Genomic DNA, 27,973 nt, shown 5'->3' with positions numbered 1-27,973 from the left:
ATTTGGCGAGCATTTTTGAATGCAAAAACCAACCACCGTCGTTTATGTGTCTGAAGGACTCTTCATCTTTTTAACCTTTTAAATCCAACTGTTGTTGAAGTCAGCCTTCGACGTTCATCGGAAGACTTCAAAAGTTTAGGATCCTCTTCTTGTCCATAAGTTTAAAGCTAGGACAAATTATCTAAACATTACTGCTCATATTTCTGCAAATGCAGCATCTCGTCTCATAGTTATGCATGTTAATAAGAACAGATTTTGACATGATAACAGGGATTTAACACTCAATTCATTCATAAATAATACTGTGATGTAATCTGTTTCAAAAATAGTTGCCAGCGAGCATCCAATTTGCTAAGCTTTAGAAGTACCGCTTGTCATTTCATAGTTCATAAACAAGAGCCACTGTAGATCATAACCATTCGCACAAACTGATCACAGGCGGCAGCAAATTAAAAAATAGCGTTACAATTATAATCTTGCTAAGGAACATACTGTTACCCTGTTCTAATATGCTTTTTTTGGTCCTTTGTTGCTTATAGATGCACAGTCATTAAGAGTTTAATCTTTGTTCACACAAGCCAAGCAGCATGCAACCGAATCTTTGTTCGATGCTGTTTACAATACAATATGAAATTATGTAGGGTTTTAAAACTTGCTCATGGATGCACTACAATAGGCACAAAGTTGAGTTCAGAAGTTTGCTAACAAACGGCAAAGGCCAGCCAAAAACTTAGCTTGTAACTTTCCTCAAAAATCAAACACATTTTGCGATCCATACAACATGCAGGAAAAAAGAAAATGGAAGAAGAAAAAGACAGCTGCTCGGTCTGACATGAAAAGAAGACGAGCTGTACATATTGGGCACAAATATTCACCAACAGCACATTCAATTGCGCTATGGACTGTATATTGTACCTGCAATAAATCATAATCCATCATATATGCCACATAGTGATCTTCGAAACTAAAAATCTTGGGCTTATTGCTGGAGAACAGGGAGGGTTGGACGTGGCCTGACAACATTTAGCACCCCTCTTGCAGTTGCCTGTAATGAAAACAAAACCAGTTGAGGATTTCTTGATCTACTGCGATATTTGGTTTTTTTCGCTACACTTTATATAAAAGATTACCTCAAAGAAAGAATTGAAATTTAATCGCATGAGGAATTGTCTCAGAAAAGGTGCTCGTTGGCTACCAGCAAGCCGGCTGCTCCGTAGTATTGTATATAGAGAATTGGATTTCTTGTTAAATTCCTGAGGTACCGAGAATCGTTAATCAATATAAATGATGGATGGCGCTCTCGAGGGAGCTTTAATGCAGGCACATCTCAAATTATAATATGTTCTCAAATAAGAGGTGAATGCATGACAAGCTTGTGTTCTGTTGAAATCAATATGTTTGACTAATAATTTGATTAAACAACAGAGGAAAATTGTTTATTGAAAAGCAAAAGAGAGAACACTGAGAAATGCTCGTGTATCTGCAATTCGCAGTAGATAGCCTCAGAATTTCCACTTGTGCATTCATGAATGACAAGTAACTTTTCATTTCAAACCATGTGGAAGTTTCAAGCAAGGAGGATGAAACACATGCTGCAGACACATTTAACCAGAGTGAGATGATTCAAAAGCAAATTCTTCAGCAAAAAGGGACCATATTTCAAATATGAAAAATCATCAGAGGTCCTTAAGCAGTTTTCTTATAAAAATAAAAAATAAAAAATAAGTGGCTTGTAAAACGATTATGTGCTGCTTACAGTTATGTTAGCCATTTAAATGTTAATAACTCAACCTAGCTGATTAACCGCTTGATCTACCAAACCATTTAGACCATAATCTAGCAATTAATCTTAAATCATAATGTATCCAACCATCAATTTTGTATCAGTAGTACAATAAAAAATATATATATGAGCAGACATACTAGTCTATACATTAACATAAATTCAATTATCTTTTTATTTTATTTTATTTATTTTCCTTTTTTGTTAAGGGGAGTGAAAGCTTCAATTTTTATTTAGAGATGCAAGAAAATAAAACCAGGAGTATCAGCATTTACAAGCTAAACTAAATCATGAGATATAGGGGAAAGCCCACTGTAATATCTTACTTATATGTCCCAGAGCATGAACTCCATTAAATTTCCAGATTTTTGAGAGCTAAGGCATATCAGGATGGATATACAAGGATGTCCAAGGCATTAGTCAAATTGGTGGTAAAGTAATCTGTAACCCCATAGCGGTACTTGACATGGATCAATGATTGATTTTTGACAATCTGTCTTGACAATGACTGTCCCAATCATGACTGTGGAGGCCTGAGATGGATACCCAGCACAACCAGCTCAGGTGGAATGATGATGTATCTTATAATCTAAAAGAACATGGACCTCCAAATTGTAAGGTGCCTAATGCTTGCCAATTAGGTATACAAGACAGATGAACATATTTAAGATTGGAAAAAATAGTAAAACCTTATAAACGCTACTTTCTATTGATTTCAGGGACATAATTAATTCACGGGATGTAGGATTTATTAAGAACTCTAGCTACCACACACGGCCCTATTACCACACACAGTCCTATTAACTCCATGTTCTCTTAATGTATTAAGGTTTAGGTCTGCACCATCAATATCTCAATTTGCCATAAGTTGACCTCCATACAGTATGAGGCATCTTTAAGCTAGTCAATGATAAAACTTTATATGTCATTCTGAGATATGGCTACACCTTTGCAAGCTATATACTAAAATATGCATGTATCAATGCATATATACTTCTCTGAGTTTACATTAACAGTGAAAAAATTGCACTTCTTTCATGTGTTTCTTACAAAAAAAACAAGCTATTGAGATTGAAAGACAAATCAAGACTATACAAAACATCATTGTGAATATGCATTGTAAGGATATAGTTATCCACACATAAACTAGATTCACAGATGCAGCCTATCTATTTAAGTGTTTTTAAGTCATTTTTTTTGTAATATAATAGGTTAGAGGTAGGGAAAAGAAATAGTGTTAGGTTTTGTCTCTTTGATTGTAATATTCTAAAATTCTCATTATCAAATTTAGCTACTTCTTTCTCGAAAAGAATTTAGAACAAGAATCTACAAGTACTGTTATTAGCATGAGATACTACATATCAGTAGGAACTTCAGCAAAGCAGAATAATTTGGGTATGTGCAAGAACTTACGTCCGGTTAGAATGGGACAATATCCATGGTACCATACCATTCTGACAAGAAAACCTGACCAGGACAGGTGCAGAACATCGGTTCTCGCTTGAACTGGGACATCCCAACCATCCCAGTTGTGTCCCGACACTTGGGATGCATCAAGACAGTCGAAGTCAAAACAAAGCAGTATGAACAGGGACAGAACATTTTCTCTTTTTATTCTTGTTGTTACTGACTATTTCAGTATGTCCCATACATACCATCCCATCCCAGTACCTTATCGTCCCAGGAGTAAATTGAGATGCCGATACCAAGATTTAGACCCTTGGATATATGTGTTGCAAAAGAGGATGAAGTACCCTTTCCCTTTAGGCCCAAAACAGAGAGATCCAGATCCAGTCTGGGAAGAAGCAGGATTTTACTACATGGCCTTCTTACCATACAACATCCTATCAATATGAGGTAGGCAGGTTAATAATTCAATTAAGCTCATTTGCAACACTTTCACAAATTTGTGTCAGTGCCCTAGTGTTGCCTGTAGAAAGACATCTTACTGCATATTGCTTATTTAACAATGATGATGCTGATTGATTACTGCATAATGCCAATATACTTCGATATAGAAATAGCTAACAAAACCTTCATGGCAGACCACACCTTTGCATCAATAAAGTACTTGTGTAAACTGCAAACATTACATAATAATATGTCAAGAAAGCCCTGTAAAATCTCTACGCTTGAAATCAATTAACATGACTTGGATAATGTCACTGCTGCTCAAGAGCAGGTGGGTATTTCGTGGTTGGAAAACAATTTTGAAAAATAAGAAAATCAACTAACCCTACCAGACAGCTTCACATAAAAAAAAATAAATAAATAAAGATAGTGCAACTATTTTATGATGGCTTTATCAAGAGGTAATGGAGTCAAGGTTTATAAATAGAGTTGCCATCAATTGATGTTTTACTTTGAGAAGTCCCATGCAGCAAGCTTTTCTCATATCAACTATCAGTCTCCTCAGTTATATTAAGTGCATCTTGCCTCGTTTTGAATTTTGGTAGAAAGTTGAATCAAAATTGGACAGCAAAGTGACTATCTTGTTACTTGTATAATCAGTGCATGGGAAAAGCTGGATGAAAAGAAAGCTCTCACAATACCTCAGCTATATGATCCAGTTCAGCTAAATTTGGATTGATCTCGTAATTTTCAATGTTCCAGCAGAACTGTACACAGAGTTTCATAATGCTGTCTAAAATTCTAGAAACAGACCCGATATCCAGAAAGGATTGTGAAATCAAAGCTGACAAGTACCTGCATGTAACACGCAGCAATATGTTATGAGCAAGCACTCAAACATATAATTACAAATATTGACTTTACGAAAATGAATAACAATGATTGATGCAATGGAAAAGTATCCATGCTTGAAAGAATTTTGCAGAAAGAAAAAATTATGAAATTTCTATTGGAACATGTAACATTGCAAGAATGAAACAAATAGTAAAAGCTTCAATCTTCATAATGACAGCTTATAAATGCTGACAGGCTTCCTCATCTTTCCCAAGATACATGCATTACTTCCAGTCTTCCAGTGTGATGGGTTTACTTTTTAACCTCCTACTATGATGACACACCTGCCCTGATCTCATCTATATGCATGTTTGCAGAATAATCAATTCAGTGAAGATAAAGGCTGCAGCTAATTAAAATAAGGTGCTTGCTGGGACAAAGAAATTTTGAAAAACTATGGCATCATGTCAAACTCATTCCCTACTTATTCACAACAACCAATTAGGTGTTTTCGAGTCTTTCCCTCCCTTTCCTGCATCCTTCTAAAAGAAACTAAGCCCAGCTCTTTTCTGGGCCAACTCTGGCTTCCACTGCAAATGACTGCACCTTCAGAATTGTTTTCAAATCTCTCAAGGACAACAAGCATAACCCTAGATTTCTTCAGATGCACTTTTATTTCTTATCAGTCCCTTCTACTTTTACAACTGTACCACACAATAAAAGTTCATATAAATGCAATACACTAGTTCTACTACAGAAATCTAGACAGTACTAGTTCTACTAAAGAAATCTGGAGAGAAAACATATTGGAATTGATTCACAATTTTGCAATGTAAAACAAGAACAAGTTACACTTTCATGCATTGTTGAAGGCTCGAAGCTGTATCAACTATGTTTGTAAATAAGTTGACAAGCTTGACTTCCATGCTCTGATATATGAGCAAAAAACTTTTGAACTCCTAATATATGTCAGCATCTCCATCTTCTGGCTTCCAGTCTCTTAACCCTCAATTAGGCCATTAAGTCATTAAAAAACTAACCACTAAAACCACCTGTAATTACAACCACAGCCTAGCCCCATGTAATCTAACCTGTGAATCACCAAAACACCCAGCACCACCATTGTCACACGATGGATAAACAATACCACAATTACCACTACCACTGCCATTGTCATTACTTCCACATGTAAAGTAAGAAACTACAAGACTAGCAAAGTAGCGTACAACATTGAACTATAACAAGGGGGGGGGGGTGTGGAATAGTTACATACTCCTGATGAAAGCCCACTAGCTCTGTAAAATCATGAGAATCTTGCACATGAGCTTGCAAAACATTCCATTGAGACTCAATAACATCGACCTGCAAAAAACAATAAACTCTCTATGACAAAAGACCAAGCATTCTACCTAGTGGATCAAATTTATAAGAAGGAAATGGCATAAAAAATATAAGCAAACAAGGACAGCTAAAAATTTAATATATGAAAACACTCTAATGGCTCCAAGAAAAATGCATTATATATGTATGATTTTATGTTGGCCATGGTCCGTACATGTAAGGATTGGGTGCAACATTGTGCACATCACATGGACTGGCCGAGCCAATTTCAGCTCAGTTTCGACCTAATAATGTAAATTAACTCCTTTTTGTATTGTTTGAACATTCACCTGCATGAAAGCATAGAGTGCACATATCTAGCTCTCCCAGATAACTGTTTATTGAGCTATTGGGTGCATGCTCCACTTAATAATACATGCCAGGTACCAGTAGATTGTTTATATAAAGGTTCGCCGTATCAGTATCGGACCCCGTACCAGTGCCACACTAGCATAGTATCAATACGGTATAATACGAAATTTTTTTGGCATATAGAGGATCGGTACGCCACCGGTATCGTACGGCATACCATGGTTTATCGTATCATACCAAACCGAATGGTACTGAGCGTACCGTATCGGTTTGGTACCGGTGGCATACCGACATTCGGTACGTCTGGCGTACTGAATATCATACCGTACCGATACTCAGTACGCCAATATGGGGTCCGGTACCGGTACAATGAACCTTGGACTTTATACACATATATACAAGATAAAACCTTCCACATGTCCAAGTTTCACTTCCTCCTCAACCCCCAACCACCCTCAACCCTTGCTCTGATCTCCACCACCTAACACCCTCCAATCTTCCTCTTGCTCTTAACCTCCACTCCTTTGCAGCCCTTCTTGCAAATTGTAAGCCCTAACCCTGAATCCAAAGGCAGCCCAATCAACCCGCATCACCTTCAGCCATCAGCAGGACTCCTCAACTCTGATCCCTAGAACTAACCTATATTGGATCAGGTCTTTGGATGGTGTGCTGTTGGATTGAACTCGGAACAACCCCAAACCAATCCTAATCTGACCTATCCACAGGCCTGGCTCCAACATATAAGACATCATCATGCAGTTTATGTGGGTTTCTGAAGCCAGAAACCCTCCCTCTACACATGAAAAGGAAAAAAGAAAGTTGTGCATCAGTGCAAATGATTTAAAAATCAATGAATGAGATGATAATAATCTGTATATGTCATTCTACTTTAACCGCCTAATAATTTAAAACGTATTGGTTTTATTGATAATACCTGGATATAAAATTGTAAATTTCTAATCAAGAAAGTCATATGCTCCCTAACACGCCACATAGGCCTACAGCGTTGCCGACGCTGTTGGGATACTGAGCCATTCTTGCGATCCTTGCGATGGTTAGCAAAGTCAGCATGATCTTGATGCATTGCTGCAGCCCATGATCTCTCCAATTCCATTTGTGTTCTCTTGAGTCTGATCAAATACTGGAAAACCTTGAGGTACCTGAATTACAGTCACTGCTTTCGCAAATAAGAGGAACGAGGGCAACATCACCATAAAATAATTTAAGGATTTTCTTTAACCACAAAATTAGAAAGAATCTTTCTTAATGCAGTTCAAAGCTATATTGATCATCTTGTCAACACTATATTTGGCAATTGATGCCAATCATGAAACTTACTTAGAAAGAACCTCCTGAGTAAAGACCAGCTGCAATGGCCAATCAATAGAATATTCAAGTGCAATGCCATCCCAAGCATCAAGTGACAACTCAGCAGAGGCTCTACCTTGTGAAGGAACTCCCAAATTTCCGTCAGCTTGAACCTTCATCTTTAAATCCATTTGAGAGGTAGCCATATTAACTCCAAATGAAGACATTCTGCAACAGAAGATATCAAATTCAGATACAAAACTTTTGAAACATTTCCAAGTTAATATCATATCTGCAATGAGAAAAATATGATTATTAGTTCAATAAATTCAAAATCATAGTATCCCTTCACCAACCTCAGTGATACTCTAGAAAAATATTTGTCTTCATCACCTATGGTCTTTAAAGCAGCCTGCATCAAATAATGATAACAGATGTAATTTTTAAAAAAATAATTGCAAGAAAACAAACAAACCCCTGGTCCCCTACCCACCCGTCACTGGATCTGAAACCAGCCCCTGAACAGATAGGAATCACTAAAGGACCAGCCAAAGACATAATTTGATGTAAAATCAAATGTTCAAGACTCAAGAGACAATTCAAGATTTCAAACTGGAGACAATAGTGCAAAATCAATAATTAGTCATCCCAAAATTAGTTCCAGTTGATCATGATCTAGAACATTTAAAATACCTAGCCACCAAAAGTCACGCATTTTGGACATGTCCTACTCATACAAAAAGTGAACATAAATAGATGGTCTCAATGTCTTAATATGATCATTTTAATCTATAGCCTAGATGCATCCAATATAATTTTGGTTCATGCATGTTTTAAGATGCGTATATCATGATCGACAGCATCAATTTTCAATTTAAATATACTATCATACATTTTAGCACACTAGCATTGTTGGTCGCCATTGATTTTATACCTACTTGATGCATTACAAGGATCGCTCCAAAAGATATATTTTTAATTTCTGGACATTTTCAGTGTTCTAGATCATGATCCAAGTTGGATGTTAATTTGGATCACCCACCATTGATTCTGCACACTTAACTCCACCATGAAAGTCTTGTGTACTCCAACCTGTATATCTATGTAAGTACAAATATACATGCATACATAAATGTGATTGCAAATATAGGTTGTACCAAGAGACATTGCAATCTTACCAATTGAAATGGTACCATGAGATCTGCTTCAGCGGTTGATTGGCGAGGGGGTAGACGCATTAACTGACGACTCTCCTCAAGAAAACACTAATGGTTGTCACGCAAGGTGCATATGACATTAGGTCTCAAACAAATATTATAAGACATTTCGACAATATACGGGAGTCAACAAAAACATGTATACTATAACCAATAGCTATAAGTTGCAACATTACAAAAGAAGCAATGCATGTCGATATGTACTCACTATTTATAACTTTATTTGGTACTAGAGAACAGAAGCAATAAGACTAGTCAACCATCAAGAAAGTCTCACGACCTGCATATCTGAGTCCTTAAGGTATCTTCACAAAAAACATGAACGCAAATTGGACTTTTGAACTTCATAAAGTAACCAAAGCCAATGATAGCAAGCTAAATTTTCTTCAGTGGTAACTAACAAGAGTACTCACATACCCTGATATAAATCAAGAATTGAGGTATCCATCCATACCATACCATATGAACAATACATACCATATCAGTAAGTTATCGGCATGACATAAGGGTGTATACATCTATGTTGTCTGTGTTGGCCCTCACTTTGTACAGGCCTATCTGTTGCAATCATTCTAAATCTTCTCAAAATTTTCAGAATCAAAATTTCTAGAGATAATGATTCCCAACATTTAAAGAAAATAAAGAAATGACATCAAATTAGCATGTATAACTCGTATTTAGAAGTTAGTGTTTACCACAAATCCACCAAAACTGACCATGCTTTTGAAGAGGCAGAGCCAGAATTTTTGTGCAAGGCGCCATGTCTAGCTTAGAAGCGAGTTGGACTGTGCATCTTACTTTTGTATTAAATGCCCTCATATACTTCTCCATATTCCCTCTTTAATTCAAGACTAAGAAATATAAGAAACTAGAAGTACAGGAATCGAGAAAAAGAGTATACAATTACATTTATTCTCCACAATCATATTGATGTAATCATCTATATATTTGGTGGTTATGTGTTAAGGTCGAGAACTGGAGTTTTATGCTCGCTATCGAGGTCCTAGCTTGTGCTCTTATAATTCTTTGCAGAAAGTTGGAACGATTTTATGATATCCAAATAAATGCAAGTATAGATAATTTAGTTTCATGGTGGTTAAACATAGATCCCTTACAGAATCATCATTTCATGAACCCTTGATTAGGTCTGGCAATCAGTCAGGTCGACCCATGATCCGATCCGATTTGGAGATCCATGGTTCGATTTGGGGTCAAAAATCACGCTGTGTTCGGATTCCATGTTTTCTGACCTAACCCAACCCTCTAATACCCAAGTTTAATTTGGGTCAACAAAAAATAGACATGACTTGACCCAAACCCAATCCAGCCCAATCCGAAAACCTGAATTAAATAAAACCCCTTCTCCTTCACCCTAAATGTCTTTTCAAACAATCGAATGAATCAATGAACCTTATTTTAACTAATCCCTCTCGAATGAACCTTCTTTAAACCAATCCCTTTAACAACCCCATCTCGCCTTACCTATTTTCACTTAATTACATTTAAGCATCCATTGTATGTTTTGGCAGATTCTCATTTATAATATTCTCAAGTATATCAACATTTATTTTTTAAAATTATAGCTTGCAAAACTTGTACCTTAAAAATGATCACTTTTTTAGATTAAATTTAAAAAGTTTTTGAATGGATATTCATGTTTAAGCTGGCTTATTAATTTTATTTAAAAAATTTTAATGGTTTATATTTAATTATTACTCCTTATATTTTTAGCTATAAAATAATAGATAATGGTTTGACCCAGAGATCCGATCCAACCTGGTCCCAACTTGGATCCAAACATTTCGCATGGGTTCCGAGCAAGGATTGCCGAACCGGTACCAGGTGCTGTACCACTCAGCGCTCGGTCCAGTTTGGTACCGATTCGGACCGGGCCGAACCGATCACCAAAAATACCATAGCGCGCATGTTGTGGCAAATCAAATCGGACTCGGTGTGAACCGACCAATTCGGCTAGGTTCGCACCGAGTCCTAGCCGAACTGGATAGATCCGGTCTGATTCCGTCCGGTTCGCTCTTGTACCAGCCGGTTCCGGCCTTGTAGGGGCCGAAACCATTTTGTATGCCCGAACCGATCCGGTGATCCAGTCAGAAACCGGCTCGGCTCGGTTCGGCATTTTTTAGTTCCGAGTTATACTTAACCCCGACCAGATTGAAATGACCTGTTGGGTCTAGAATCTTTTTCATGGGCCAAATTTGACCCAACCCAATCAACCAATGAGTGGTGTATGGGTCCAAAATCAAGACCTGAACATGAAACCAGGCCGGTTGGGGTCAAGCATGCCTCAATTCGGCCCGATCCATTTGCAACGCTACCCTTGATTGATGTCCATCTATTTAACCAAAGGATCAAGAATTTAAAAAATTCAAAAAAAACATTGGAAGTCTAAAAGCACAGAGTCACTTAAAGTGTCATGTTTCAACATTATTGAAACCATAGAACCAATAAATAAAGTAAGACATAAACCTAAAATAATTGAAACAAACCCTATCATCAGATTTAATATAAAATTAATCACATAAGAAATGGCAAAAGTATAATCCTTGGGACAACATTTCAATTCAATAGGAATTTAAATTCTAAAATTTAAATAGCTTAATGTTAATCTTAAAAGAATATGAATTTAGAACCGATAGAAAGTAAAGCATATTTAACTCTACTCATCATATATACAATTGCATATTAAAATTATGCAATCATTAAAGAATTATCTCTAGAAGGGGAAGGGGGTAAATAGAAAGAGGACCTATATGATAGGCATAACCAAGAATGGAGATGGGAATGTGCCATAAGTTATCAAGTTTTAGATCGAAAAGGAGATGTATTACGTCTCTAGATTCAACCTCATTTAGTTGTATCACCTTTTTTTGTTTAGAACATTCCATTGTTTTAATATGTTAGATTCTTTCGAGAACTAGAGTCTAGCCGATAATGTTAATTGTTAAAGATCTGATTGAGCTGCTATATTTATTCATTTAAGAGTAAATCGAGGCCATGTTCTTATAATTTGGTTGTGAAATTGCATTTTATTTAGAAATAGTGGGAGTGTGGGACCATTGTGCATGTGTGTGATATGGGAGTTGTCGATTATATTTTATCACAATAAAATCCCTCATACATTGGGAGTGGTTTGGGCATTGAACCATCAGTGAACAAGATCAGGGGTGGTGGGAGGCCACATATTGGACAGACACTAGTTGGAGAGGGGGCCAAGGAGAGAATCCAGTGCACTTGTAAAGGGCTTTTACTGATCTGAGGGGTGTGCTGAGGCGGGTGGTGGGGTGGGCTGGGGATAGGGGCCATGGTTCCCCCTGCTGTACTATGGATCCGCCCTTGTGCTTTCAGTCTGGTCATAAATGGAAGAGAAACATTTCGGTTTCAGAGATTCAGATGAAACTTCAAACAATGGTCAAAACAAAAAAAAATGTGGAAACACCAATGATTTTAGAAGAGAACATTAATACACAGAAGCAATTGGTTCATGTTTTCGGGCTTTGACTGTTGATATCTCAATGGAGATCCATGTGTTTCTTAATAATTGAAAGAGACATAAGAAGCAAACAAAAAGACAAAACCATTCACTATATGCACATGTACAAAGCAAGAGACTTCATATGCTGCCCAGTGTAAGTTTTCTAATTCAATCTGTAGAGACGCGTGCAGAAGTATACAAAAGGTACATGTAAATCTATAGAGTAGTTTATTTGCTCATATATGCAATTAGCTCCCACAGACTAAATTTAGAATATGGGACAGGAAAATTATTCTATACTAATAGGATCATGCGGTCATGAAAAAGAATGTACTTGCTCTGGGCTTTCTCATGGCCGAGTGTAGTGAGATGCCGGTTCACCCAAAAAAAAAAAAGAATGTAATAAAAAATAAATGTTTGCATAAAGTTTCAGAACAGGAAACAGCACTTTAAAAGTCTGGTAATCATATTGTCATGTTCAGAAGAATAAAGGGAGAGATATGCAACTTTAGAAAGAAAAATAGTAGCTCCTTACCTGAAAGAAATCACCTTTTGCTAATAGAAAATAATCTTTAAGAGCCTTCAGGTGGCCATTCAAATCAGCACGTATAACAACAAGCTGTTACAAACATGACGAAATTACAATAGCATGTAAAGAGGAACTAAAGTACAGATATGTCATGTATGGAACCAACAGCCATTACCTCCCAAAGATGATTTGCTGCAATCGTGCGAATTGAACTTACAGCAGATTCAAACAACCTCTTGTGAAATTCAGATGATTGCTGCATCAAATGGGAAAAAAATATGGTGCATTACTTAATAAGCTTGACATAAAGAAAAAAACGTGTAGAGCTAAATAAACAAAAGAAGGAAGACAGAAGTATCCCCATAACTAGACAAACCTAACTAAAACATAATAATACGAGTATCGTGTAAGTTTATATTTAGCCCAATAAAATTGTAAAATATTCAAAACCTTTAACTCTTGAAGCATTGCTTCAATTTTATCAGCCTCAGATTGTGGAAGTAGTTCTTCTGCAATCAGACTGGTACCCTTGAGCAGCTCTTTTTGTGGAGCAAAACTTCCTAAAAAACCTTGAACCCTATCACTTGCTTTAGGTACTGACTGATGAATAAAGGGTTCCTGCAATCTGAAAGCTGGACTAGGATTCCGAAGAACCCTCACTGCTTTACCAGCAAAAAGAATTGATTCAGCAACACGCATATGTATATACTCCGGTAACATGTCCTGCACAAAGATTGCAATGAAGATCACTGGATTGGTAAAACAGAAATGCCATAGTTACAAAGGCTGTACAATGATGTAACTGCAATAACGCCCATTTCTCATTACATCTCATTTTGCTGCTCTATTTCTGTCTTTTAGCTTCTTTAGGTTGTAGTTTAATCTCATTGATCTTCAATCCACCAAATGCAAAGAAAAATGCTATAGCTAAACGGCTAAAATTATGCTATATTCACATTGACTTACTGACTTTATCTGATGTGCAATATATATATATATAATTTGATTTCATGTATCTGCTGTTTCACATACATGCACCACATTTTAGAGCATGCTCATAATCCTCTGGGGGGAAGTATCAACCAAAAATATCAAAATTTGCAGGTGACAAAGCAGGAAATCAAATTGATCCAGTGGACAATTTAATCTTCCAATTCAAATGGGATTTCCCAGCACTGGGTTCAAGTAAAAAGAGAAACCCACTCTAACTTTAGTGTTTCCCTAGGCTAACAATCAATAATTTACCCTTAAGTTTAGAATAAATAAATTTTAATGGCATGAACCTCCAAAGTCTAGATAGTGAAAACAAAAAATATCTCTGATTAGGACTACCGTGGAGCTGCAGGAAGTTGTATTGTGTGTAGTTTTACAGCTTTAACTTAGATGTCTGTAGCCACTGATCAGAAGAAACTTCAGCCGTGAAAATAATGGGGTTAAACAAAAACTAAAGAACATATTTTATATCAACCTAACTAGCCTACTCCTGAAGTGGGTACCCAAGTAGATTCAGCTGTGAGAGCAAGAAAGTAGGCTATTGCAAATTCTAAGTGGAGGGCCAGCCGTGGAAGCATTTGAACTTAAAATTAAGTGATAGCTAAAAGTAATGACCATAAGATTTTTGCTTAGTCGGTAGTTGTATTTTTGCAGTTAAATGATGTATCAATTGTAAAAACAACAATATAACAAATGCAATAATATTTAAGTTGGTCTTCACTGTACAAACTACAGAAAGGTACTGGAAAATTGAATCAAATAATTGGCTTGAAAAAGTGGGTGTAATGCAAAAGAAAGACTCCAGATAGGGTGTAGCAAGGATGTTCCATAGCTGAGACAACCCAGGTAGCGGACCTAGTGTGTAGCCCAAGCATTTGCACAAGCAACCGTCACCCAACCATCCTTTGTTTAATCTACTTCATTTATATTTTCAGATTTGGTAGTTTTCAGCAGAATGACATTTTATAATACTTCAAGGCATATACAGGGAAAGCTACACATGAGCACTCAGCTCTTTCTGTAGTGCTTTCAGTACATATTTTAATATGTAAAATATATATCAAAACTCATACATAAGAGCATAATAGTAGTTATGACATACATCATTGTTGTCTTAGCCCAAATGGAAGAACACATTCCACACTGCAGTTGAGCTATGGTTCAGCTAATTGTTGGTTCACTATGTGGTAGCGCCAACTAAGAAAAAGATGATAATGTGCTTGTGCAGAGCGTCCAAAGAGACACATGCATGCATAGACAGAGAGAGAGGGGAGAGAGAAGGATTGAGTAGAGTCTGTAGAAGGCGAGATTATTAGGCTTCTTTGATCATCCAAATTTTGTGAGGCTGGAACTTAGGTATAGGGTTTTGAATGGAAGACCTCCTTAGCTTCAAATATTAATTATTTAATATAAGATATTTTCATTCTCTTTGGATACAATATGATTTCTTGGAGCCTAATCTGACTTATCTCGTCCCCATATTAGCATCCTTGTGTCAAAAATTAAAAAAAGAAATTAGACAGTACGTATTTATGCATGTCTGTACATCTTTCTGTATGTATATAAAGGGATGACTTTAATGTTCGCATTAAAATCTGCATTACAGTTATAAGACAACTGCCCAAGTACCCTGGAAATAATCATAGCATCCCCAGATATATAGTCCAGGTTCTAACATGCAAACCCAAGATGGACTAGTATTTCATGCCGACAAAATGGCTTATAAATTACAAATGTTTGCCTCAAATATGAAGACAACTCCCTATAAATTATAATAGTCTTGTCATCCTCAATCTTCATCTAAAGTATTCCCAAATCTAAGGGAATATTTGAGGGCCGCTCTCTCGTTGCATGAGCCTAAAACCTGACCAATAAGGTAGGTTCCCCTATTCACCACCTAAAGTTGCCTTATCCAGGAACTTGGCTTCACATAGAGGGCTGATTTCATCCTTATTATCTAGCTTAAGTATTTTTTCTTAGTTGATATCTGCACATTTGGCCATTTGAAATCTTCTTTTTCAGTATCGCAGATCCACCTCTTTGCTTTCCAGCTCTTCTTTAGCTCGCCTCCCCAGTCTGATCTTTATTGTTGGCTCCAGTTCAATTTTCCCACTTAGATTTTAGATATTAGAGCCTTATTTCTATTTTACCCATCGGTTTGACATATTATCTGTTTGACTTTTTCCACACTCTTTAATGCGTACCTCAAATTCATGATGTCATCTAAGGTTAGGGCTACAGATAATAGAGAAATCAATCGAGATCTACAATCTTGACTCTGATTTATCACTGTTATTTTAAATACTATAGACATATTGCTTTTGCCTATCAGATGTGACACTTTTTCCATTCTTCTTTTACATTCCCATCAGTGCATGGTTATACCAAACCCAACTCACGAGGATAAGGCTAACAAATATTGGGTGAAGGCGTTGGAGTCTACTATTCCAACGCTGTTTCAGAATATAGGAAAACCGAATAACAGAAGCAAAAAACTCATGATGTTATGTTGAGGTCCCATCCACTGAAGAGAGTAGAAATAGGAAAAGGTGGAATAGGAGAACATGAGGATGGAGGATTAAGCGTGTTAAGCAAGGTAGATTTCAGATCTCATTGTTCTGCAGATCAGATGGTGCTAACATGGAGAAAGATGAGCACATGAGCACTTATATCCTTTGCTCGTTATGAGCTTGCCCCTCTAACTTAATATCACCATACAGCCGATATTTTCCTCTAATATTAGTGCTCACAGCCTACAACCAACCTCCTTTCTCAGTAGAAAAAGTGATTACCATTTGCTTGCAGATTTTGAATGGCCAGTTGTAAAACTAAGACCTAGCACTCAAATTTTGCATTGTGGCTGTCCATCTGGAACTCTTATCATGACTTAGCAAGTTTTATGATGTCCTTAATAAAGTTAGCCAACTCTTTATCCAAACAATTGTCATTGCAAGGTCTAAATATTATGCTTAAGTGCTTATGCTTACATGTAGAAAGTCATCTCCACCTTTTTCCTTTCTTTTCTTTTTTTCTTCCCCCTTTTTTTCTTTTTTTTTTTTGTGTGTGTGTGTGTTTTTTTTTTTTTGTTGGGGGGGGGGGGGGGGGGGGGGGGGGGATGGGAAGTGGGGGTGTGAAGAGGCTTTTCTACTAATAAAAATTTAGTCCATCAAAAGAATGGCTTAAGCAAGAAATGAAATGAAATAACTGCAATTGAAGTAGATGTCATCAACCAAAAATATTTCAAATGAAGTATGTGTAACAAAAGCATACCAAGGATATGTGGAACCCCAAGTGCCAATCAGTTAGAGTTGCGTCATCAGCTGATTTATGCGTCAACTTTTCAATTACATCAAGATGAGATGATTTGCCTTCCCCATCCCCATCATCTTGTCTGCAAAGTCATAAAAGGAAAGGTCTGACGGCTACAAGTGAAGCAAAGTTGAGAGATGTAGCGACATCAACAACCAAGAAGCAAGGTTCACACTACCAGTGCATATCACCCTGTGCTAGGTATACCATATAACACCAATACCAAACCGATACTGTGTGTCAATATGTCGAACCAACCCCCATACCAAGCATGCCGACAATATATCAACATGGCAACCGTATGGGGTCCATTACTGAGATTGTGAACCTTGTTAAGAAAAATTATGTTGCGTCTCGGATAGACCTTACAAATCCTTATTTGCATAATAGTCCTAAAACAAGCTATAACATGAAGATAGAGGCAGTGTCAAGAATAAGTTCCCATAGTTGAGAGTAGGTGATATAATACATGACTCTGAAAAGGCAAACAAAAGGGATAAAAAATGTAGGCTGCATAACCTTTCTGATCATCCAATAACTCGCATGCATACTATTCAGTTAATTTCACCTTCTTAGGACTTATGTTTAAGTAAAGTTGCTTATCAATTAACACCCATTAGCCTCATATAATGAAGCTTGTGAAACTTGTGCCAATCAGGAAATCATGGTCTGTAAGTTCAGCTCATTAATAGTTTGCCTCAGTCATGGTCCCATACTTTATTTTGTTAATCAACTGGTTGTATGCTTTGTTGGTTTTCACTGCAAATATGTAACTTAACTGATTAATGTGCTGGCATATGTTGATAATTTACTAGTCATGTTTTATTTTTGTAACCTTAACAGCAGCTTTCTTCCTTTTTAATGTCTGATGCCGGAACTCCATTCTTCCGAGCAATATGTTTGTATCTGCAATGAAGATACATATAGTCCTTGGGCAAAAGTAACATAGATGTAGCCTAAGGCAAAATGTGGAAACCTGTGGTGATAATCTAATCTATTCATCACATGGACCAAAACACTAGTAATTTGAAAATATCCCAAGTGCTGTCCATGGTTCAAACAAATTATTTGTCTTCTCATAGAAAAATTGTTCATTTTCTGACCAATTGATGACCAAGAAACTAAAATTCTGTTTCTAGGTATTTTGGATAGGGTATATCAAGCAGAACAGTGTGGTTCTAAATGTTCTACCATACATCGACATATGTACATACATGCATGCATACATTCATACATGTATTATATAGAGGTGGACCAGAATCTGTTCGACTAGACTTTGAAGTTGGATCCAGTCAGTTATGATTTGATGATGGAGGTCCAACATACATGTTCCGACCCATTGGATCTAATCTACTACCTCCAAACTGCTTACGCATAAAAAAATTATGTGATTTAGAGGGCCCTAGCCTATGCATCGAGTGGTAAAGAAGCATGCATTGTTCCATGTTATTTGAGCTATTTATTTTTTTATCACTTAATGCATACGCTAGGAGTCTCCAAATCATACAATCTTTGGTGTCTATAGAGTTTAGAGGTAGAAGATCGCATCCAAAGGCTTAGATCATTGCAGTCAGACCTCCATCATCTGGTCAGGACTGAATAGATCCTACTTGAAATCCGGTCGACCGGATTACACATACATATGTACATGGATATGTATGTATTTACATACATAAAAAGCCCAACTATTGAAAATCTCTAGGTACCAGCTCATTTTGAAACCTATGGGTTGATACATCAAACAGCTGAAACAAGATTTCATTCAGTTATACCTCTGAATCAAAAATTCTCCATGCTGATCTTGAAGAATTCCATAAATCATCCAAGATGCAAGTTGATTGTACATGACCTGATGTCCATGCCAAAGGAGCCTATGCTTTCGCAAAAGACAAACAAAAAAATAGAACTCAGTCCAAATCTTAAATGTTTCTGTAACAAGATGCATGTGTCTGAAACATAAGCCAGTCTAATGACTAAATCCAGCATGGAGAACTTCAAAAAAAAAAGACAAAAGTTGATAATCAAACATATAGCTCACATCATGATCCAAGTGAATGTATAGTCAGGTGATGGAAAGGAGTGCAGCTTGAAAAATATGCACCACAAAATGCACAGGAAATAAACCGAATTGCTATAGACAGCATTGCAACAACTGACTACTAGTCAGAAGACAACTTACGAAAAAATGACAAGCTGGAGAGCGGAAGTACTTTCAACCATGACAACACATAATGTTTAAAAACTTTCACGTGCAGATTACTTTTCATTATTGTGATAGCTACGAAGCAAGCAATACCACAAAGTATAGATCTCATTAAAATATCAAACGTTCCAGGCAGATATGGCTGCCTATCTCACTAACAGTCACTTCAAAAGAAGGATGCAGAAAACCAATTTAAACATTCAAAAATTGCAGTTTGTGGTATGTAGTTTACGTGCTCAGTCCCATAGGACTCCAGTGCAGCACCAAGCAAATGAGAAATAACATGTTCACGCACGCATCTCCAAGTTTTCGGGTAATATTGTAATGCATTCCCTAAAAAGAAAGGTAAGGAGCTGGCGACAATCTTAGATTCATCAATTAATTATTATTCTGAACAAGAGAAGCTACTAAAAGAAGTGCCTCATTTTGTAATTCCACACTACACAGCAACATGAAAGTTCAGATCTGAACCCTTCTTAAATATTTACACGTATCATGATCTACAAGTTGCCAAAGAAGTCATGCAGAAGTCCTTAAGGTAGTTTCTCTGGTAAGAATATTAAGGTAGTTGGATTGTTGGTGAACGTTACCATGTTTCTATCTAATAAAGTCAAGCTACTTGTATTGTTTTAGTAGCATAAGACAGTGGTATAATCAATTAGTAGCAATGACAATGATGAAATAAGAAACCAAACATTTTTCTTGGGCAACATGTTCAAACAACAAGATTTGCAAAAATTAAATTATTTCTTGCACATCAAAGTGGCATGTTCAAGAAGTAGTTGGTCTCAAGAGAGTTTTATGACTAACCTCTCAAGCAAACTGGTAGTGTCTAGTGTCAGCTGCTAAACCTAAAAAAATGTCCATGGACCAAATTCTTAAGTATTTGTTTGATCATAAGAAAATCTAGAGGATCCAGAAAAATATCAACAAATAGTAGGCTACTTACTGAAGTATTTAAAAATTATAGAAAAAATCATATTGCATTATTCTAGGTATTATATATCACTTTATGCATGAAACCAGATCAACAGAGTGTTTGGATATCATGATAGCTCAATGATGCACTACGACAAGGCTTTGTATATAATTCATGGTCATCTAATTGTTGAAGCATTTACTCATGCTGGTTGGGCAAGATATCCAGTAGATGGAAGATCTGCCACTGGGAATTGCAAGTTCATTGGCGGAATTCATGAACATGGAAAAGCAAACATCAAGCAGTTTGTTTAAATGCAATAATCCAATTAAAGCTTGGAGATGGAAGAGAGTTTGAAGATAGTTAACTATTGTAAAAAACTTGACAGAGTCTAAAGGCAGAAATCCTCTCATAACTTCTCCCAATAAATTGAGCTGAGGCTATGCGAGTTCTAAACATTATTATGGTAAAATCTTAAATAACCTTCAAGTAACTGTAATGTGACCTAGACCACCATAACTCTAAAGACAAACAGTATCCAAAGGGGAAAGAAACAAAGCCTACATAACCCTGAATTTAGTCATGATTGCCTTAATCAACTGTCTGATGCATTATAAATTCTATAGGCTAAAAGAAATATCAAAATTCTTTGTGATGAAAAAAGTGAGAGACAAAAAAGTATTCATCATATATAGAGGCTTTTAGGAGAAACTAGTCCATACCTTTGAATGCAAGCTTGCAATTCAGGCACCCCACAGTGGCACCGTTTGTGTAGAAAGTTGAGAAGCTGTCCTCCTCTAATATCTTCACGTTCCATTTCCACGATGAGCTCATAAAGAGGAGGCAAAAGGACCTCGAACTAAGGGAGATTTGACCAGTTATGAAGTGGCAACAAGGTCAAACATATGCATAATCAATAAACTATGTACAGCAAAATAAAATGATTGAGGAGGAAATCACAAGCAACACTGACTCCCAAGACCGGTACTAGCACGTACACATCGACTACGAAAACCACAAAAGACACTTTGCCTTACATCATAGTAGAAAAAGGTTTTGCAAGTTTGAGATAGCGAGAATTATCTAGCATACCATAGAGAATATAAACCAACAAACCAAAATAAAATTGTATGCCCATTTAAAGAAATATTGGCAGTGCAGTCCAAAAGGTAATTCAAGTGGCAGCAATAATGTATATCAAATAGGGCATTTTCCAATATGCGTGGAGTAAGTTATAACCATAAATATTATCATTACAAAAATAAACAATACCATTTTTGTTCTTTTGTTCCATTTGGTGGCTGGCTGACTGCACCAAGGTACACTTAAAAATTTACATAAGCCCTTGCATGATCATAAACACAAGTATTTCAACCTAGATATGTCATACCGTACCAAACCGAACGGTATAGATTATAACGTACCATACCGATTCAGTACCGATAAACGGTATAGGGGGCGTACTGACACCCGGTACGCCGAACCGGCTCTGTACTGGACGTACCGATGTAGTAACAAGGTGGCACAAGTACGAGACCCGATACCAAGACAGCATATCTTGGTTTCAACTCTACATATCATCACAAAATTGTTCCAACTATTGACCAAACCATACATGATGATTTAGACAATATCACTGAGAGAAGTGATCAAAGTTCAGCTTGTCCCTAAGAGTAGGTATTTGATGTTTTAAAAGTTCAACTATATTTTTTTCTCTGTATATTCTTCAAGGTCTTCTCCCATGACATGAATCTTCTAGCAATTCAATATGGTGTCCAAATACCAAATCCTTATATCAAAAGTAAGTTCATTTTATAATAATTTAGCCAGAACCTTGCAAGCAATATTATATATTTTACCAACAAATAAACAATATTATACATTTCAATCAATAAGCTAAGGTCTGAAACTCTTTGTTCTGCAACTTCTAGCCTTTGGGCATAAGAGCAATTTTAATATGGGATCGAGTCCTTTAAGAAATATCGTGATATAGAAAATTTTCTCAAAGACTTCCAGAGAAAATACTCAAAGAGTTCCACAATGTGTTTCCTACAAAAGACAAATTTCAAATATAACAATACAGGAAAACCACATAGACCTAAAGCTTATCCCCTTTGCATTTTAATCATTTCCTTGTGACTCGTCCTAAAAATAGCTTTCCAGCTCTTGTCCAGGTTAAGCGTTAACCTCCTCGAAAGTAAACGAGAATTTAATCACAAATTTCTCTCCCTCACAAAAGGCTAGTGTTGGAATTTGCATAATCTCTAGCAAATTCTTTTCCTCCCTCTTACCTTCCACACATACATCTCAACTAAATCTACGAATTCACCTTTTATCACCCAATAATCAATTTATGAAAAAAATGATTACATATTTTTTTAAGCTTAATTATCCAAGAACCTAGTCTCCAAGCAAGTTCTCTCTTTCAAGCCCCCATCTATTAAAGAGTTACATCAATGAGTTTCCAATCATTTAAATTATCCAGCTAATAAAATTTCTTTTACACTCAAATCCTTGAGATGTTTCAATCTGATTGACTCAAAGATCTCCAATGGCTCCAATATGTTGTAAATTTATGTCATCCTGCTACGATGGTAATGAAGTCAGCAATCCTTTGGTCCACACTACAGCACAATTATACACCATACAAACGGAGTTAAGATCTAATAGTGTGGCCCAATTTAAGGTCCATCATTAGCAACAAGAAACCTCTATCACGGTCAAATTCTGACTCTAACCAATTCAAGTGAACCTATTGCAGGCCAAGAAAAGGTCTACCAAATCATTTCCTTACAAACATAAAAGGGTGACATACTATCCCATTGTTTGAAACATGGTATGCAATATCATACTAAACTAGCCAGTTTGGTCGATTTTTGTACCACATGGACCACAAAGTGGGATGGATTGTGGTCTCAATATGGGAATTTGCTCAAACTAGTAAAAGTCAGTAACTACCAGGCCGAACCGCTTAGTTCTGAGTAGTTCCAACTCCATAGGGGCCCCGTAGGGGTTCAAATCCTTAATAATTGAGAGAGAAAGGACCTCACACATTTTTCTCCCTCTATTTCAAGGTAAGAGAGGAGAAAGAGAGGATAAGAAGAGCAAACAGACAGGGAGTGGAAATAGTACAAGAGGTCCTATCCATGTATTTCTCTCTTTCTTTTCTTTTTTCTATTACGTTCCATAGATGAGCAAAAAGTGAAAAAAATGGGGAAAACTTTGGCATGATTTTGTTATATATCATAGATCTTCATCAAATCTATGCCATGGCATAACTTTTGATTTTTTTTAATATTTATTTTGCTTTTTATTAAAAATATTTTTTGGATAAAGAATAATAGAAAAATAAAGGAGATGATGAGTCCAATTATTAGCATCATGCTTGAGGTCTAATATTCTACTTCTGTCTTTTTTCAGAAAGAAATTTGATTAATTTTGGCATATTAACTGCTTCTGAAATAAAAGCCCAGGTTTAAAGTAATTCTTACATTAATCAGGCTATTAGTGCTTAATATGGGCTAAAATATATATGGGTACCTTCTATCAAAGGCCACATTAGCCATAAGTAAAATTTAGTTTTCAAGATTTTATCTAAATTAAATATTATTATTAGTAAAAAAAATGAACATTTTATTAATTTAAAGAACATAAAAATTTCTGGCATGTAAAGATATTTCAAATATACATTTTGGAGCTTGTACCCTATTTTTTCGATAGTTATGCAGTTTATACATAATTTATGTAATTTTAATTAAAAATAATAATGCATTGAAAATTTATGAAAATTTATAGTTTAGAAGTAATTTTGAGGCAACCAGCACTTTTTTAGAAATTCTTGAAAAATTTCTATATTTTGAGCAGTTTTAAATCAAAAATTAATTGACCTATGAAAAATCATGGATAATTTGCAAAGGCATAGTAAAATTGATGCAACCTTTTTCTAGAGTTGATGATGAGTGGTTTTAAAAATTTCAGGATAAGAATATCAACAATAGAGCTGAAAAGCAAGAAGAATAAGGAACAGAATATCAAGTGACCGCAAAGTAAATAGTTGCCACCAAAGGAGGTGCAAGTGGTGCTCCTCCGAGTGGAGAGGATAGGGTCAGCAGATTGAAGCAGCACCTGGCTGGTAGGTTTTCTAATGTTATGCTTTGTAGAAAACATGCCTAGGAGATCCTCAATAACAACAACCTCTTTGAGACGTCAAGGCAGGGAAGAAGAGACCATAGAAAAGCAAGCCAATTTGAAAATGGTAAAGTCGGGCCACCATGCTACTATCACTCTAGGGATCCAACAGATAAAAAGATCTCCAACAAAGATGACATGGAGGAGGCCCAGATTCCAACTACCATCAAAGCTAGTAGAGAGGAGCAGTGGCAAATGGACGAGGTGGCCACGCACAAAGCACAATTTAGATCCTCATAATACAAAAGGGACCCCAAATTTGGGTCTGCTATGCCAGATCAAGTTTTGAGGAGGACCCAGCTAGTCAAAGTTCCAGGTGCCAGATAGAAACCATCCATGTTCAAGGCCTTCAATGGTAGAAAAGGCAAGAAGAGCAAAGATTTGTCAAGATCAAGAGCGAGCATTATAGATTTAGATCCATATGCCTTCCTAAGTAAAAACAGAATGCAATAAATAATTGATAGCGTGTTGAAGGACAAGAAGAATGATACGTGGAGGACTAATGGTAAGTCATTCCACTTTAGCCATGTCCCAGCAAATGTCACAAGCAACATCTACTAGAATTGCATCTGATATTCTTTCTTTCTTCATAGGCACAAAATAAGTTCCCTAAAAACTTTATCATAAGCAATTTCTAAACCACTAAATTCAGTGCATAGGTTCTTCCTCTTCTCTTGAAACTCTTGTCAAACAACCACTATCCAACATGACCCAATCAGCTATAATATTAGGCACATCCCATTGTACTATACATGCAAGCCTTTGAAATGTTTTTTCCCCTTTTGGATCAAACATTCATAAGGATGCCTGTTTTACTCCACTGCATGTTTTTTTCCTACAAATATTTAAAAGAACATCTTAAGATTGTCCTGTTAGATGATCCAAACAACGGAAAGGAAATAAAATGTAATAAGGCTAATATTCATTTTTAAGCAATAATTCAAGAGTTGTCATTGCCATCAATACCTGCTCAAGAAATAAAGAAAAAAGGGGAAGAAAGGAAAGAAAAAAGTTTCAAGTTTACCAGCTTATGAAAATTCATACATCAACAAACCTTGTTGAGGCCTTGAGTTACGGTTGCCAGAATGGGCAAGGGATCTGACAGCAAATTCTGCTCGACTTGCAGAACAGCAGACCTATAAACCGATAAAATCTCAACAATGCCATTGGCAATCGCCCTCCGATAAACACTTCCCTTCTTTGCTTTTCCTTTCTGGGTCTCATAAGTTCCATGTAAAGGAACATCTGTTGCTGAATGTGCTGAACTTAAATTGCGGGATCTTTTTGCAAAGCAATCAAGCTCCTTATAGTAGAAGCCTAATGGTATGAGCCTTTCAATAACACTCCTGTACATCAGCATGCTGTTACATGATTAGAGAAGGTATATACGAACCATCTCATTGTATCCATCACTAATTAAAAGAACATTAAAGCTCAATTCACAAAGAATGTGAATAAATATCAATAACAGTTACAAAAGTTCCTACATAAATAGGAGTTAATTTTGATGCTAATCTATATAGATTAATATATGCACCTCTTAATGTACAATCACTATTAAAAAAATCAATACAATAACTATAAAAAACTCTGGTTGACAATCACATATTTGGTCAAAATTTCAATACATAGGCCTTCACCTCATACATGTAAAAAAATTTAATGTTTTATGGAGTGACTGCTTGAATTATTATTTGTTGGATGAAATTAAGAAATCAATTTCAACTATTTAAAAAGCCAAACTTAGTGCAACACCTTTTTTGAAAAAAAGAGAAAATCCTAAAAGCTGAAGCATTTCACCACAATTAATGCCGTAGCTCTTTCACCTTATAGATACCAGCTACCCCGCAAAACCCCAAACCACAGCATACACTTCAATTAATTCCTCTCACCAAACCAACTGATGCCTTTCTATTTAGAAATCCTTAAGAGAAAAAAAAAAAAAAAAAAAAAAAAAAAAAAAGATCCTTCGATCATGGTCTTTCACCATCAACAACGCTGGCAAGGCTCTTTCCCTTTTGATGCCAGCTCCCCACAGAAGCCCCAAAATGTACTACATTCTCGAATCGATTCAAAATGTGCTACATTCTCGAATCGAATCATCGCACCATACAAAGAAAATCGTCGTTCTAATTTTTTCAAAAAAAACAGAGAGAGAGATAAAAGATCGGAAAAGGAGATCATAAAACTCGAGATATTTAAATGTAAACAAGAAAACAACGAACCGATTAATATCTAGATTCCACCACTCACAAAACCCCAGAAACCCCAGGATACTTTGTCCAATTAGGAAGGAAACGGAGAGAGAGAACCATGGGGAAGAGAAGAGAGAGGGATCGCAGACCTCTCGGAGGTTTGGATGAACGAGAGATCGGGAGCGAGCTTGAAGGTGGGCTCGTCAAGGATCTGGGAAGGATCGGCGAGGCCTAGGGTTTCGGCGCGCTCCCGCTCGTCGATGACGAAATCCCCAGTGTAGCCGAGGAGCGCGAGGAGGAGCTCGTGCAGCATCTCGCTCTCGCTGCCTGCTTTCTTTTCTTGATCCCTTCAGCGGGAAGTTGCCATGGGGAAGGGAGCGGGCGGCATTTTACTTCGAGATTTTCTGCCGAAGCGAAACCACCCGAGGAGGTAGAAAACGGGTCGGATCACGGTATACCTTATTGGCCCGAACCGGTACAGAGCATACTATATTATATAATTATATCAATCCGGTGCCAGTAACCAATATAAATGCCAATATTGTTAGCAATATATCTCTTAACTAAATAAATAAATCTCTAAATTCAATTAATAAAAATCTTAAAGAAAATAATATACATGCATATCATTCGGCATCCAAATAATTCTATTTTAATATAAAATAAATCTATTCTAGTACAAAATAAATCTATGCATTTAATAAGTTTATATTATAGAATTTCAAATCCTACCAATCTACTAATATTAAATTAAAAATAAAGGTAGAAGAAAGTAGCCTGATTGAAAGCAGGTCGAAGCGCGTAGACGCTGTCCCAAAGAAGTATTTGCCCCCACGTACGGGTCACCCGGCAATCCTTCTCGGAGATACGACGGCCCTACAACCTCTTCTTCGGCACGTCTCGGAAGAAGTCAAAACGAACCCGATCGGACTTGCAGATCCAGCAAAGAGCAGTATGAAAAGAATAAAATAAAACTGAATAAAAATGTAAAAATGAAAATCGGAAGTGGCTAAGAGGAAGAAGAATTTCTCCAGAGTTTTTCCACTATTTTTCTATATTTTTTTTTCGTACTCTTAAAGAGATGAAATGGAGGGGTTTATATAGGGATTTAATCGGGGGCAATATGGTCTTTTCGGCGGACGCGTCCGCGCTCTTCTCGCGAACGTGGGCAACGTGCGCCAACGGGCGCACGCGTCCCATTTAATGCAAACGAAAACGCCAACGGGCGTTTTCGTTTTCAAACGAGCACGCGGCCGCGGCCGTTTCCAAAATCAAATGCGTAACGCCCGCTGGGCGTTACCTTTTTTTTTCTCTCAAACGCGCACGCGGCCAAATTTCGGGCCGCGTGCGCATTTAAATTTTTCCTAACAATCCCCCACAAAAATTTAAATAATTTTAAAATCAAAATAAAATGCTGGATATCTTATATTATGTAATAGGTGTAGGTACCTTTCGGTTTGAA

The 27,973-nt window shown here is 36.6% G+C and overlaps 1 protein-coding gene across 1 annotated transcript; it reads right to left on the bottom strand.

Annotated features, from left to right (window-relative positions):
• Positions 1-638: 638 nt before the first annotated feature.
• On the bottom strand, positions 639-26,952 carry LOC120106978 (gamma-tubulin complex component 4-like). The gene is made up of 16 exons (XM_039120120.1): positions 26,661-26,952; positions 25,371-25,662; positions 20,851-20,987; positions 18,779-18,877; positions 16,968-17,088; positions 13,155-13,427; positions 12,880-12,960; positions 12,711-12,794; positions 8,647-8,733; positions 7,825-7,880; positions 7,499-7,696; positions 7,095-7,320; positions 5,742-5,830; positions 4,336-4,489; positions 1,131-1,253; positions 639-1,045 (listed from the first exon to the last, which is right to left on the bottom strand). Exons 1-16 carry the CDS (start codon positions 26,822-26,824, stop codon positions 980-982), a joined length of 2,250 nt encoding a protein of 749 aa, XP_038976048.1. The 5' UTR covers positions 26,825-26,952; the 3' UTR covers positions 639-979.
• Between the last annotated feature and the right edge of the window lie 1,021 nt (positions 26,953-27,973).

The sequence above is a fragment of the Phoenix dactylifera genome, unplaced genomic scaffold (genome assembly GCF_009389715.1).
Source record: "Phoenix dactylifera cultivar Barhee BC4 unplaced genomic scaffold, palm_55x_up_171113_PBpolish2nd_filt_p 000715F, whole genome shotgun sequence".
Lineage (NCBI taxonomy): Eukaryota > Viridiplantae > Streptophyta > Magnoliopsida > Arecales > Arecaceae > Phoenix > Phoenix dactylifera.
The sequence above is the reverse complement of the archived record's forward strand: the minus strand, read 5'-3'. Positions and strand labels throughout refer to the sequence as shown.